The sequence below is a fragment of the Elephas maximus genome, chromosome 2 (genome assembly GCF_024166365.1).
Source record: "Elephas maximus indicus isolate mEleMax1 chromosome 2, mEleMax1 primary haplotype, whole genome shotgun sequence".
In the NCBI taxonomy this organism is placed as follows: domain Eukaryota; kingdom Metazoa; phylum Chordata; class Mammalia; order Proboscidea; family Elephantidae; genus Elephas; species Elephas maximus.
Window position 1 is genome coordinate 213760890 of NC_064820.1, and position 13160 is coordinate 213774049.

General features: G+C 53.5%; 2 protein-coding genes across 6 annotated transcripts in view; one reads left to right on the top strand and one right to left on the bottom strand.

Moving 5' to 3' along the window:
* The window catches only part of FAM83G (family with sequence similarity 83 member G), a 32615-nt gene extending 29097 nt beyond the window's left edge, over positions 1-3518 (top strand). For both annotated transcript variants that reach the window (XM_049874701.1, XM_049874700.1), the window contains exon 6: positions 1455-3518. In XM_049874701.1, coding sequence (XP_049730658.1) covers positions 1455-1847 — 393 coding nt within the window. In that variant the 3' untranslated portion in view covers positions 1848-3518. The remainder of the gene's footprint in view (positions 1-1454) is intronic.
* SLC5A10 (solute carrier family 5 member 10) overlaps positions 1-13160 on the bottom strand; it is a 70590-nt gene that overhangs the window by 44086 nt on the left and 13344 nt on the right. For 3 of the 4 annotated variants that reach the window (XM_049874705.1, XM_049874703.1, XM_049874702.1), the window contains exons 6-8: positions 4222-4327; positions 3879-3959; positions 2023-2228 (exon numbers count right to left, since the gene is read on the bottom strand). In XM_049874705.1, coding sequence (XP_049730662.1) covers positions 2023-2228; positions 3879-3959; positions 4222-4327 — 393 coding nt within the window. The remainder of the gene's footprint in view (positions 1-2022; positions 2229-3878; positions 3960-4221; positions 4328-13160) is intronic. The other variant, XM_049874704.1, reaches the window with a different exon arrangement.

Sequence of the window (13160 nt, forward strand, 5' to 3'; positions counted from 1 at the left end):
GCCCAATGCCGGTCCGGACCCTGGGAGTCATGGGGTCCTGCCCTGCTGGGTCCACCTGTGCCTCCCTGAGTGACCTCGGGGGCCTGACCCCCTGGCCCCTAGGCTGGGATTTGTGCTGATTCATTCAACCTTCATGGGAAAATCACCTGAATGATGTTACACCCAGATGTTACACCCAGAGCCTCCGGTGCCCTGCCAGGTCCTTGCTGAGTAGGGAAGAAATGAGAGGTGGCATGTGTGGGGTGAGGGCGCAGGGCAGGCCTGGGTGCCCCAGATGCTGTCCACACCCAGCTGATGCTTAGCCCTCCCAGGGAGTGGATGGACATCCATGACGGGCCCCACGTTCCCTGGAGCCCCATGTGTGAGGCACAGCCAGCGTGGAGCAGGAGCCCCACGTGTGAGGCACAGCCTGTGTGGAGCAGGAACCCCATGTGTGAGGCACAGCCAATGTGGAGGGGGACCCCCACAGGTGAGGCACAGCCAATGTGGAGTGGGAACCCCATGGGTGAGGCACAGCCAGTGTAGAGTCCAGAGTGGGAAACACCCTGCTGGAGGGTAACATGTATAGGGGAGCCGAGGCCCAGCCTTCCAGGTCGCATCCCACAGTCGGAGCACAGGGAGGGTCCCAGGAAATGTGACTGAGCACCTGGAGCTCCAGAGAAGGGCTGGGGGTGTTGGGGCATCCCCCCCAACTGGGCAGGCAGCTGTGCCCCAGGAAGGGAGTTATCCTGTGCTGGACTGAACCCCAGTTCTGCCCTCTCTGGGCCTGCTTCGTCATTGGTGAGGCCATCTGAGAAGCTCCACGTGAGCAACTGCCATTGACCCTTATGGGGCCTGGCTGCCTCCTGCTCTGAGACCCTAGCGTGGGAGCAAGGGCCCCACTGGCTGGCTTATTCTCATGGCGGGGTGGGCCTCAGCCATCCTGCCTGTCCCCCAGCAGAAGGGGAAGCAAAGACAGAGGCCCCTGCCTCCAGGCATGCTCGGCTCTGCTGCTTGAGAATCCTACCCACTGAATGCCCCAGGAGCTGCACCCCAGTCTTCAGAGGTGGGTGGGGGCAGCGTCTGCTTCTGCCCAGGACAGGAGGTGGCTCATTGGAGGGGGGACGGGAATCAGATTGCCGAAGAAGACTTACTCCCTGCCACTCAGAGAAGCTCTGCCCAACAGCCGCATGCAGCTTTCTCCACCACGTCCGGTCTGCTTACAGATGGGGGCGCCTGGGCAGAGGGCCGTGGATGGGGAATAGTAATGTGCCTCACCGGTTGCCCAGGGGTGCCGGGCAGTTTCTGAACAGCCATCAAAGACCGATGTGTTTCCACTTTACAGAAACTGGGGCCCCCAGTGGTTAGATGGATCTAAGACTGCCCAGCTGGCCCTGGCCCAAGGCCCACTAGAATGGATGGAGCTGACCTTTCCTGCCCCCAGCCCTCACTTTCCTCTCTCCTCTTTCTCCCAGGGCCAGCAGTTCCACCATTATGGGATCCCTGCCTCCAGGACCAGGAATAAAGATGGCTTCCCGAGGCCACTGAGGACCCCAAGACCCCAGCAATACTGCCCTGCAGCTGACAATGCCCAGAGCTCCCCCAGAAAAGCAGGCCCCCATCTCTGGAAGGCCAAGGAGGCTCCAATGCCTAGCACCCTACCAGACCCCGGGAGCTCAAGACCAGCCCGGAATGCCAGCCCCTTGGCCGATGGCAAGGCCACTGAGGAGCGTTCAAGTCCCTTTGGAATCCCGTATTCCAAATTGTCCCAGTCTAAGCTCCTCAAGGCCAGGACAGGCGGTGGCCAATGGGCCTCATCTGACTCCAAACAGAGGACCCGGGCCCTCAGGGACCACAAGGACCCCTAGCTGCCTCTCCCATCCAGACCCATGCCTCCCGCAGCCTTGGTCTCGGCCTGGACTTGGGTGATGCAGTGCTTGTAGAGCCGTGCCGCTCCTGTGGCTGTGGGGACTGGTGAATGGCCGCGGGCACCAACCAAGGCACACCCGGATGCAGTGGCGGGTGGTTGACGTGGACACTTACCTGGTCAGTGCACCAGTACCAGGTGGCCATGATGGTCAGACCAAAGGTCATCCCAGTCCAGGGGAGGTCTGCCGTGTAGGGGTCTCGGAACATGTGCATGGCATCTGTGCGCGGCAAGTGGCAGGTTGTGTTGGCGATGGTCTTGGCTGGGATGGCCCGGGCATAGGCTGCCTCCAGCTGGTCATAACCACCGATCTGGTTGAAGGCTAGCAGGGTCGGGTGGGAGAGGAGACAGCTTGGTGTTGAGTGGCTCTGGCTCCCCGGGCTCCCACTGCCTTCATCTCACAAGTAACTTCCTGATGTAGCAAACTTGAAATTTCATCCTTCTCCACCTCCCCAGTTGAATTTAATGATTATTTTATTTGTATTTAAAATGATACTATTAAATGAGTATTTTGCACACAGGCACCCCAGGGTTCTCTTGGCCCAGTGGGAATCCCTGCAGCCCTGGATGCCCCTCAGCCTTGGCACAAGGCACTCTGCCAGGTTTTGGACTGTCAATTCGAGGAAGCAAAAGTATTTTTTTCTTGGCATTCGAGGACCTTCCTGGAGAATCTGAAGTGTTAAAGTCCTGACTCCAGGGGCTTCTAAAGGCATGTCACTCTGACACAGCTGAGGTTGGCGGGTGACAATGTGGTCCTAACCCCTTGTGGCACAGAGAAGGGAAACAGGTCATGGGGGCAGTGGCTTCACTGAGGGCACACAGCAAGTGAGGGACAAGGTGTGCTTGCACCAGGGGTCTTTCCTGGGTGTTTAACCACCTCTGTTCCTGTCTGCGGAAACCCTGGTGGTGTAGCTCTTAAGAGCTACAGCTGCTAACCAAAAGGTTGGCTGTTCAAATCCACCAGGCACTCCTTAGAAACCCTATGGGGCAGTTCTATTCTGTCTTATAGGGTCGCTATGAGTCGGAATCGACTCGATGGCAATGGATTGGGTTTGGTTTTGGGTTCCTGTCTACATTGGGGCCACAGCCTTGCATTGCCAAGAGCTGGCAGGTCTGTGGTTTCTGCATGTCTGTGACCATCCTCCTCCCGTCCATTCTGGGACATGGATCCCTAGTCTGAGACAGATGGATGAAGCCTGGACATAGGAAAGCCCGTGCCAGCCCCATTCCCTGCCTTCCCCAAGCAGGACAAGGAGGAGGAAGCCTGGATCTGGGTCATTGCCCACTGGAGCCTAGGCGGGGCCAAGGTCAGTGCTCAGACCAAGGGTCCATGGGAGGCTGAGAGCACAGCCGCAGGCACTCAGGGGAAAAGCTCTTCTGTGCACAGGCACAGCGCTTGCAGGACTCTGAAGGTCTGCAGTCGCCAGGCTCTGTTCGCGTACACCTGGTGATGGGAAGCTCGCCTCCTCTGTGGCAGCCCTATGAGCTTCAGAGCTTCATTCTGTTCCCAGACTGCTGTCACCAATCTGTCTAAACTCTCTTCTTTCCTCCCCTGCCTTTGTCTAGTGGGGGGTAGATGGCTTCTTGGGACTCTGTACATGATTTTAAACAATTGGTGGAGACACCCAGGCAGTTTCGTGAGCTCCTCATTGTGCGTCTCCATTCCCATCCTTGGCCCCACCTCACTGTCAAGCCCTGAGCCTAGGGCAGGCCGTCCAGCCCTGTGTTCCTGAGTCAGCTTGGGTGCCAGGCCTGGGGCTGCCCAGAGTTGGTGATAGAAAAGCAGTTGGGTCACTGGGACAGGAGGGAGGCCAGCAGCCTCCAGCCCTGGGGGCCAGGCCTCCCCTTTATAAGAGAGGCGGAGTGCCCCAAGTGCCTGGTGGCCTGACTCCTCCAGCCCATGCTGAGCTCTGCCCCTGGGTCCCGCAGTGTGGGCCCTGCAGGGTATTGGCTGAAGCCCCCAGCCCCTCACCTTTGACTGTAAGGATGACAGCCCCCACCACCATGATGAATGTCTGCAGGGCGTCTGTGTAAATCACCGCAGCCAGGCCCCCTGCAGGGGAAAATGGGAGAGCTAGAGGGACCTGTGTCCCCAAAGGGGAGGGACACAGGAGGTGACACATGGAGCTCCTGGGGGCAGTTGCTCCGTAGGCATGTCCCTGCAACCTTGTGGAGTGGGTGACCTGCAGGGTGAAGCAGCTAGGGCAGCGAGGCCAGCCTCACCTCCCATCTGCCCACTATCCCCAGCCTGTGGGAGGACTTGGCCCTCTGCCCCCCCACACAGGTACCCCTGGCTGCACTGGTGCCTGCCCTACCTGCAATGGTGTACAAGGCCGTGACAACGAGCATGAGGGTGGTGGACAGGTAGAAGTTCCAGCCCAGGCAGATGTGCACAAAGAGCGCACCCGCATACAGGTCAATCTGGGAAGGCAAACAAGTCCTGTGCGGGGCCTGGGGCTGCCGTGAGCCCAGCTGACTCCACCGCTCACCCGCTGGGGACTCAGCACACTGTGGGTGCCGTGGGGAGACCCCCCACCCGCCCAACTCACAGAGCTGTTGAGAGGGCCAGAGGGGATGTTGGCAGAGCACCTGTCCAATGTGCAGACATCACTATCTCTAATAAAGCCTGGAGTGGCCCCTGCCAATCAGGGAGCATGTGTGATTGGACCTGGCCCACCCTTGGTTCCCAGTGGGGCCCCATGAGGAGGCCAGGAGGGCTTCCTGGGGGCGAGGGGCTCTGAAGATAGGTCTGCTGTTGCCTCCCCTCCCAACCCCCAGAGAAACGGGCAGTGGTGGTGTGACCTCCTTGGCATGTCTGGAACAGTGCAGGAGGGGCTCAGAGGCTCAGGTCTCAAGCTGCAGGCACACCCAGGACTGGATGGGTCAGAGTCCTGGCCACCCCAGAATCCTGCAACATCCTGGGGCAAGCATGGTAGCTTTGGATGCACTCACTTCAGTGCTGGAGTGGGCCTCCCAAACCACAGTCGGACCCCAGGTAGAGGCCAGAGAGGGGGCAGACCCGGGGCCAACCCATCCCACAGGGGTGGAGAAGGGGCTTCACTCTACCCTACCCACCCCAGGCTTCCAAACCTGCCCTTCTGACTTGGCTCAGTGGAGGGGAAGTAACCGAAAATACAGCCTCTGGGGCCAGGAGGTTCCTGGGAAGGTTGGGGCACTGGTGGGTAAGCTGAGCTCACTTGTGCAAGCCCACACACGGCCAGCCTCCCTCAGACCCCTTGAGTTTCCCCAGGTCGGGCACAATGGAGCTAAACCACCCGTCCGTGGACCACGGCTCTGTGAGCCTTGGCTTCCCCCAGGCTCCAAGCCAGGTGGGACCTGGAGGGGACCCCAGAGCTATACTCCTTGTACTGCTCTTGAGGCTCTCCCCCACCAACCACTTGGAGAGACCAGGCAGTTTGGACATGTTGACAAGGTGCTTTCAGGTGGACGTTGGCCCCTCCCTGGGACTCCTGCCTTTTGCAGTGTGAGTGGGGGGAACACATGGATCTGAATTGAGCATCAGCGGCATTGAACATGGAGAGAGCAGGAAGGAGTCTTCAAGGTCCCCACCACTGGCCCGGCCTCCTTTGGTCCTCATGACCTGTGGGGTGATTGACTCTCACTCCAGTCCACAGATGGCACAGAGGAGGACGCTGAGGCCCGGGAAAGGGAAGGGACTTCCCCAAAACCAGACCCTGAGACATGTCGGAGCTTGGTGTTCCCTCTGCCCTGGACCTCCATCCAGTCTCTGCTGATCTCCAAAGCCCGGCCAGGCCAGCTTCCCTGCTCCCCTAGCTCCCCCTTCCTCAGAGACAATTCATCCCCCCTTCCTTCCAGGGCAGCGGGCCCCCAAGAGTAACCAGGATTTTCCCAGGCAGCAGAAGCCACAGCAGCAAGGTGGTGGCAGACTGCAGCTTCTGACTTCCCATGGAGCCCCTACAGAGTCCAGGAAACATTTGCTGCTGCCACTAAAGACGCCCACAGCAGCATTCGGTCTCACTACTGACCTCCTAAAGGGGAACTTTGGACACCACCTGGTCTAATCTGACCCCTCCTAAGGACAAGTTCTGTCCTGTGGGCAGGCTGTGGCCTGGCAGAAGCTGAGTCCCTTGTCTGCCTGTGTGCCTCATCTGCCGCACCCCAGCCTTTGAGCAGGTTATTTGGTATCTCTGAGCCTCTGTGGCCCTTATCTCTGAAATGGGGAGAACGGTGTGGAGAGAGCACAATTGCCTCCTCCTTGGAGAGCATCCCAGGCAGACCTGCTCGGGCCTTTTCCGTTCTTCCAGTTGGTCTCTCCAGATCCCTGCAGGCAGGCAGGGACCTCCAAGGAAGCTGACTCCTCTGGGCCCCCCTCCCAGAACTGGTGAGTCTGGCCTGTCTCCCTCTACCTGCTGCTGGGAGGCCAGGGAGTTTGCTCAGGATGGCAACACCCTAGATTCAAAATAACAGAAAACTGACTCCCTGAAGGGAGGTCCACTCAAGTACACGAAGCAAGTCCAAGAGCACGGTCCCCTCCCCAGCTCAGAGACTGCAAATACTGCGGTTGCAGGATGTCCAGAGTCCAACCTCCAAACTTATACCCACCAGTGGTCCCTGCCCCACCCCTGCTGCAGGCTCACCTGCTCCCACCTCCCCGCCTTTGCCCAGGTCAAGCTTCTACCCCAGTGGCCCCTGCACCACAAGCCCAGATGTCCTGCCGCTCCCCAAGCCTGTTGCTTCCTGAGCAACAGCAATAGAACAGAGCCATGCAGCTGTGTGCCGTGGTGTCGCAGCACTTTACTCACAGGGTCTCCTTGGCTCCTCATGGCCCCCTGTGGGGTAAGTGATTCTCACTCCACTCCACAGAGGAGGACATGTGGGCCTGAGGAGTGAGGCCACCACCCCTCAGGGATAGCCTAGCCTTAGCCTCAGGTAAGGTCCTGGGGGAGGGCACAGCCAGCCTCAAGGGCTACGCCTTATATCTCCTGGTTCCATCACCCCCTGCCACCCCACTGCAAGCAGGCAGCCCCACCCACCCGAGGCATGACCCAGTGCTCTGCCCACCCCACCCCCACCCCCAGCCAGGCTGGCTACTGCCCCACATGAGTACCTCTGCTCTTGCTTTCATGGGTGACAGAGGAATTGCAGAGTTGCAGTCACACCACAGCCGTGGGCTCCTCTCCAGTGTCCGTCCTCTCCCCAACTCCAGGCCCCTGGCCTGGACCCCTCCCCTGCATTCCTCCAAACCACTCCTTCAGGGCAACTCCAGGTGCCTCTCTGCATTTCTGGAGTAAATTCCAGGCCCCTGACCCCAGCCTTGCCATCCTCCAGCCCCTCCACTGTCCTTGGGTCCTGGATTTGCTCAGCTCTGTCCTGTCCAGGGCCTGGCCCAAGCCCTCCCTCTGCTGGCGACGCTGTGTTCCTTTGGCTTCAGTATTACCTACTTGCAGACCTCTCTCTGACCAGTTTCTGTTGAGTAAGATTCAGGCTCACGGCATCTCCACGTATGTCGGAGTAGAACTGCTCCATAGGGTTTTTAATGGCTGCTCTTTCGGAAGTAGGTCATCAGGCCTTTCTTCCGAAGTGCCTCAGGGTGAACTTGAAACTCCAACCTTTCTGTTAGATTGTGCCTCCCAGGGAGTCTTCTTTCTCTAAAGTGAATGAAACTCTCTCTGGCTCACTTGATTCTCTCAGCACCTTGATTGCTTCCTTTATAAAGCTCTAATCATTTATAATGATTTTGTCTGTCTACATATTCTGCATGGCTGGAACAGCAGGAGACGCGTAGGGTATCCAGTGCTCACAGGGTGCCTGGCACACAGTAGGCGCTCAGTAAATAGGTACACTTACAAATGTTGGGAGCCAGCACACTAGAGAAACCCTCAGAGCTGAAAATGTTTATCTGGCCCATAAGAGAAAAAGTTCACTGACTCCTGATTTATATCATCTTGCTAATCCCACGAAGTGTTCAATCATTTATTCACTCATTTCACTTGGTAAATACTGTCTACTATGAGCTTGGCACACAGTAGGGCATAAGACACATTGGTGAACAAGCAGAAAAATGGGAGATAGGCAGTGAAGGGGATGGGTGGACGGTTCGCATGCTGGGGGATGATAACCACGTGAACTAGAGGGAGAGCATGTCCCAGGAGACAGACAGTAGAAGGGATAGGTGTACGGTCCACATGCTGGGGGATGACAACGCATGAACCAGAAGGAGAACATGTGCCAGGAGACAGCGGATAGGATGGGTGGATGGCCCGCGTACTGAAAGAGCAGGTGTGTGGGCTGGGTGTGCTAGGCCAGGGGAGGCCTCTTAGAGACAAAGAGAGTTGAAAGTCCTGGAAGTGGTGAGGGTGTGAGCCAAATGAATACCTAGGCGTGGCACGGTAGGTGCAAAAGTCCTGGGATGGATCACACCTGGTGTGTTCTTGGCACTGCAATGAGCCCAGTATGTCTAGAGCAACATGTGCAGCAGAGAGAGAGAAGTCAGTGAGTCCAGACCACGTTTGGCTTAAACACCCCAGCAAATGGGGTGGGGGCCCTGCAAGGATTCCCCATTTTCCAGGGGATAAACAACTGGCCCTGGACGCACAGTGTTGAAGCTAGGTTTTGGTTCCCCATTATGAGGTCTGGGTGGTGGTTCAGGCAACAGCAGCAGGAGGGCTGGGCCTTAGGATCTTCACCCGGACAGGCTGCATAGGGATGGAGCCAGGACATGCAGACGTATACTTCAAATAGCTTCACCTCAAAGCTATCAGCAAGGATGGCTGGTCCCTCCCAACCAAGCTCAGTGTTATGGATTGAATTGTGTCCCCAAAAGATGTGCGTTAACTTGGCTAGGCCATGATTCCCAGTATTGTGTGATTGTCCACCATCTTGTCATCTGATATGATTTTCCTATGTGTTGTAAATCCTACCTCTATGACATTAGTGAGGCAGGATTAGAGGCAGTTATGTTAATGAGGCAGGACTCAATCTATAAGATTAGGTTGTGTCTTAAGTCAATCTCTTTTGAGAAATAAAAAAGAATTGAGCAGAGACAGAGGGGCCTCATACCACCAAGAAGCAGTGCCAGGAGCAGAGCACGTGCTTTGGACTCAGGGTCCCTGTGCTGAGAAGCTCCTAGTCCAGGACAAGGTTGATGACAAGGACCTTTCCCCAGAGCCAACAGAGAAAGCCTTCCCCTGGAACTGGCACCCTGAATTCAGATTTCTAGCCTCCTAAACGTGAGAGAATAAACTTCTGTTTGTTAAAGCCATCCACTTATGGTATTTCTGTTCTAGCAGCACTAGATAACTAAGACAGAATTTGGTACCAAGAGAGTGGTGTGCTGCTCTAACAGATGCCTAAAATTTGGGAGCGGTTTTGAAGCTATGAATGGATAGAGGCTGGAAGAGTTTTAAAGTGCCTAATAGTAAAAGCATAGATTGCCTTGAAGAGACTGTTGGTAGAGTTATGGACATTCAAAGACAATTCTGGTGAGAACTCAGGAGGAAATGAGGACAGCTGTTACACTGGAGATGGCGCAGATGATGAGAAGCAGCAGTAGAACCAGGAGATTGGTGCAAGACAGCACAGGAGCCAACCCCTGAAGCAAGAGAGCTGAGTCCCTTTGTGCCCAGGGGCACTCATCGGTGGAGCTAAAGAGTTTGGAACACTTGCCCCAGCAGGGCAGGCGCTGATGGTGAAGCCCGAAGGGCTGAGAGGCCAAGGAACCAGGAAGCAGAAGCTGAAGAGACAAGGAACACAGGAAGCAGAGCCGCTTCAGTCTCAAAGGGTAGGGCCATGACCTCTGGGGTCTCAAAGGGTAGAGCCATGGCCTCTGGAGTTTCTAAGGGTGGGGCCAGAGCCTCCTAGTTTTCAGAGTCAAATCTTCACCAACTCAGTTCTGGAGTATATGGCTGCCATTCATGCATGCCAGGGGTGTGGGGCCAGATCCCTTGGCCAAAGCTGAGGGGACAGGGTTGCCATGCACAAGCCTGTCAGGGCTGAGGGGGTGGAGCCACCACTTAGATTGACTAGAAGAAGGTAGCTACCCAAATCCAAGGGAGCAGAGTTGCTGCCCCAGTGGGCCTGGAAAGTAAAGCTGAATGAAGCCCAGGGCCAAGGGACCTCCATCAAGAATCCAGAACTGGGGGACTTCTGGGCAACATGGCGCCATAGACAGAAGCACCATGCCGTCCCTCCACAGCAAAGACCCAAAAAACTAAGTAAAACACATCAAACATCATCCTGGAACCTGAAGTGCTAAATGAAGAGATAGAGAACTTAGCCAAGCACCGAATGGAATAAGAAACTGACAGAAGACGGAGGGCAAAGAGAGATATGTGTGGACGGCCCCATCAGCTAACACAGCATGGATCCACCATCTTGGACTACTATTGGGGATCAGCAGACAGGAAGCACAGGAAAGCAGCTTTGAGGAACTCCCAGCAGGAGGCAGAGCACCCAGTAACCAGTGATACACGCTTTCCCACCCCCCATTCTCTTCCTGCTGCTCTACCTCCGAGCTTCCTGGCTGGCTGTGGGGGCTCAGCTGGCCGGGAAGTGCAGCATCTGTGCCGCTTGGATTCGCCCCACCCACGTTGGAGATCAGTGGACGGGGGTACGTACAGGAAAGCAGCTTCACGAAGTTCCCAGCAGGAGACACAGCATCCGGTAACGAGTGATATACACTTTCCTAGCTCCCCCCTTCTTTCCCCCACCTTTGGCCTCCTCTGCTTCCCACCAGAGGAGGTCTCTTTGCCGGGAGACAACTGCTTTGGCCTCAGGCTGCTTGGAGTCACCCTGCCCACACTGGCTGGTCCCCTGAGCTGGTATTGTTTCTTTCCATCTCTTTTGGTTTCTCCTGTGCCTCCTACCACTTCCCCCTCCTTTCTCTGGAACACCTGGCTCCCTGTGCCGTCTTTGCTTCTTCTTGAAAGGCTGTGAAGCCACACTTGACTGGGGAACCACTTCCCCAGCCCATGACACCATGCTGGTGAGATCCCTGGGGCTTTTTTTCCCACTTGTTTTGCTTTGTTCTGTTTTGTTTTCTTTTATTTGTTTGTTTTCTTTTTCTTTTCACAGCTTGGGAGCCCATTCTAGTCAGGCTGCACTGCATGGCTTAGGAGCCAGCCACTCCCCCAATCTTCACAGCCATGTAGGTGGGATCCCTGGGGGCATTTCTTTTTTTCTTTCTTTCTTTGTCTCTCTCTCTTTCTTTTCCCTTTCTATCTGTCTTCATTTCTTAGCTCTTGTCTCTCTACACTTATCTTCTTTTCCTGTCTCCTGAACACCTGGTGCTATGTGACATCTATACCCCCTCTAGCCAGGCTATACTGCACAGCCTGGGAACCACTTCCTTGGTCTTAGCAGCCCCACCAAGGGGACTCTGAAACTCCTGGGGGCTTTTCTTTTCTATTTTTCTTTTCCAGATTCTTATCTAAGTTATTTTTTCTTTCTTTTTCCTTTTTGCTTTTCTCCATTTCTCATTTTCTCATCTCTCCACTCCAACAGCAAGCTCCCTTAGTGCTCTTTTTTCTTTTTCTTTGTCTTTGCTTGTTTGTTTTTGGCTCCTGTTTTTCTCTCCTCTCTCTCCTCTTTCCCATACCCCTATTAGCTCCATGCATCACAACCTAGCCCCTCTTTTCTACCTACCTGTACCGTGTACTGAACATCACTCCTCCAAGCAGCAAAGGCACAGCTATTGGAAGCTGCCCAGCACTGATTCCTGGCCTGCCCTGTCAGCCCTAGTATGTGCCATAAATAACCCATCCCAGCCCCTCCCGTTTAGCTGGACTTCCCCTGCAGCACCATAGCTGAATGACTGGCCCTGCCCATTGGACAAGGAGATGAAAAGTATCATGAGTACAGACAAACAAACAACAAACAACACACAGCCCACCTGCTCAGACATAACCAAATAAAACAAAAAAAGCAGGACAAAACAAACAAATCCACAATCAAGAATCAAAGAAATAACTACTGAATATATCAAAGACAGCAGACAATATCAAAATGTATTTAAAAAAAAAGGACAGGATGGGTCCTGTAGCTGTCCAAAATAAAACACCAGATGACTTTCCAGTAGAAGAAAAGGCACTAGAACTACCTGAAAGGGAATTCAAATCTCTAATACTCAGAGCAATCCAAGAGTTGAAGCAAAAAGCAGACAGAAATGAGGAAAAAATAGACAAATTTTTGGAAAAGGCAAATTCATAGAAAATACAGACCAAAAAATAAGGAACAATTCAGGAAAGTAATATAGGAACAAAATGCCAAAGTAAATTCACAACTAGAAATCATATAAAAACAGCAATTAGAAATCCGAAAGATAACAGGATTTCAGAAATGGACGGTGTCAAAGAAGGGCTGAGGAGCAGGTTTCAAACAATGGAAGACAGAATCAGCGAGATTGAAGACAACACATGGATACAACACTGTTTGAAGAAAAATCAGAAAAAAAAGAGCAAAGAAAAATGAAGAAACACTGAGAATTATGTGGGATACAATCAAAAGCAAAAATTTGCAATTGATTGGCGTTCCAGAACAGGGAGAAAAAACAGAAAACACAGAGAGGATCATTGAAGAATTGCTGACAGAAAACTTCCCTAATATCATGAATGATGAAAAGCTGACCATCCAAGAAGCTCAACAAACCCCACACAGGATAGACCCCAAAAGAAAAACACCAAGGCATATCATAATCACATTCACTAAAATAAAGATAAAGAAAAGATCCTGCAAGCAGCTGGAGAAAAACAAAAAATCACAAACAGAGAAGAAACGATATGACTAAGCTCTGATGCAGGCAAGAAGGCAATGGGATGACATATATAAAACCTTGAAAGAAAAAAATTGCCAGTGAAAAATAATATATTCTGCAAATTTTTCATTCAAGTATTATAGTGAAATTAGGACATTTCCAGATAAACAGAAATTAAGGGAATATGTAAAAACCAAACCAAACTTACAAGAATTATTAAAGGAAGTCTTTTGGTCTGAGAACAAACAACATCAGACCACAGTCTGAATCTAGGACACAAGATTGTACCAGCCAGATACCAACCTAGGTAATGAACTCTCAAGGACTATTCAAAACCAAAACAATTGCAACAGGTTGCCAGAGAGGTTAATCTGTAAATGACAACAATGTCAGAACAATAAAAAAGGGAATAAATGGTATAGGTATAGAACTTTCTAATGGAGCAGAAGGCAAGGCGATGCCAAGTAGTAATAGGAACTTACTACCTAGGAAGACAAGGGTAAATTTCAAAACAAAAGAAAT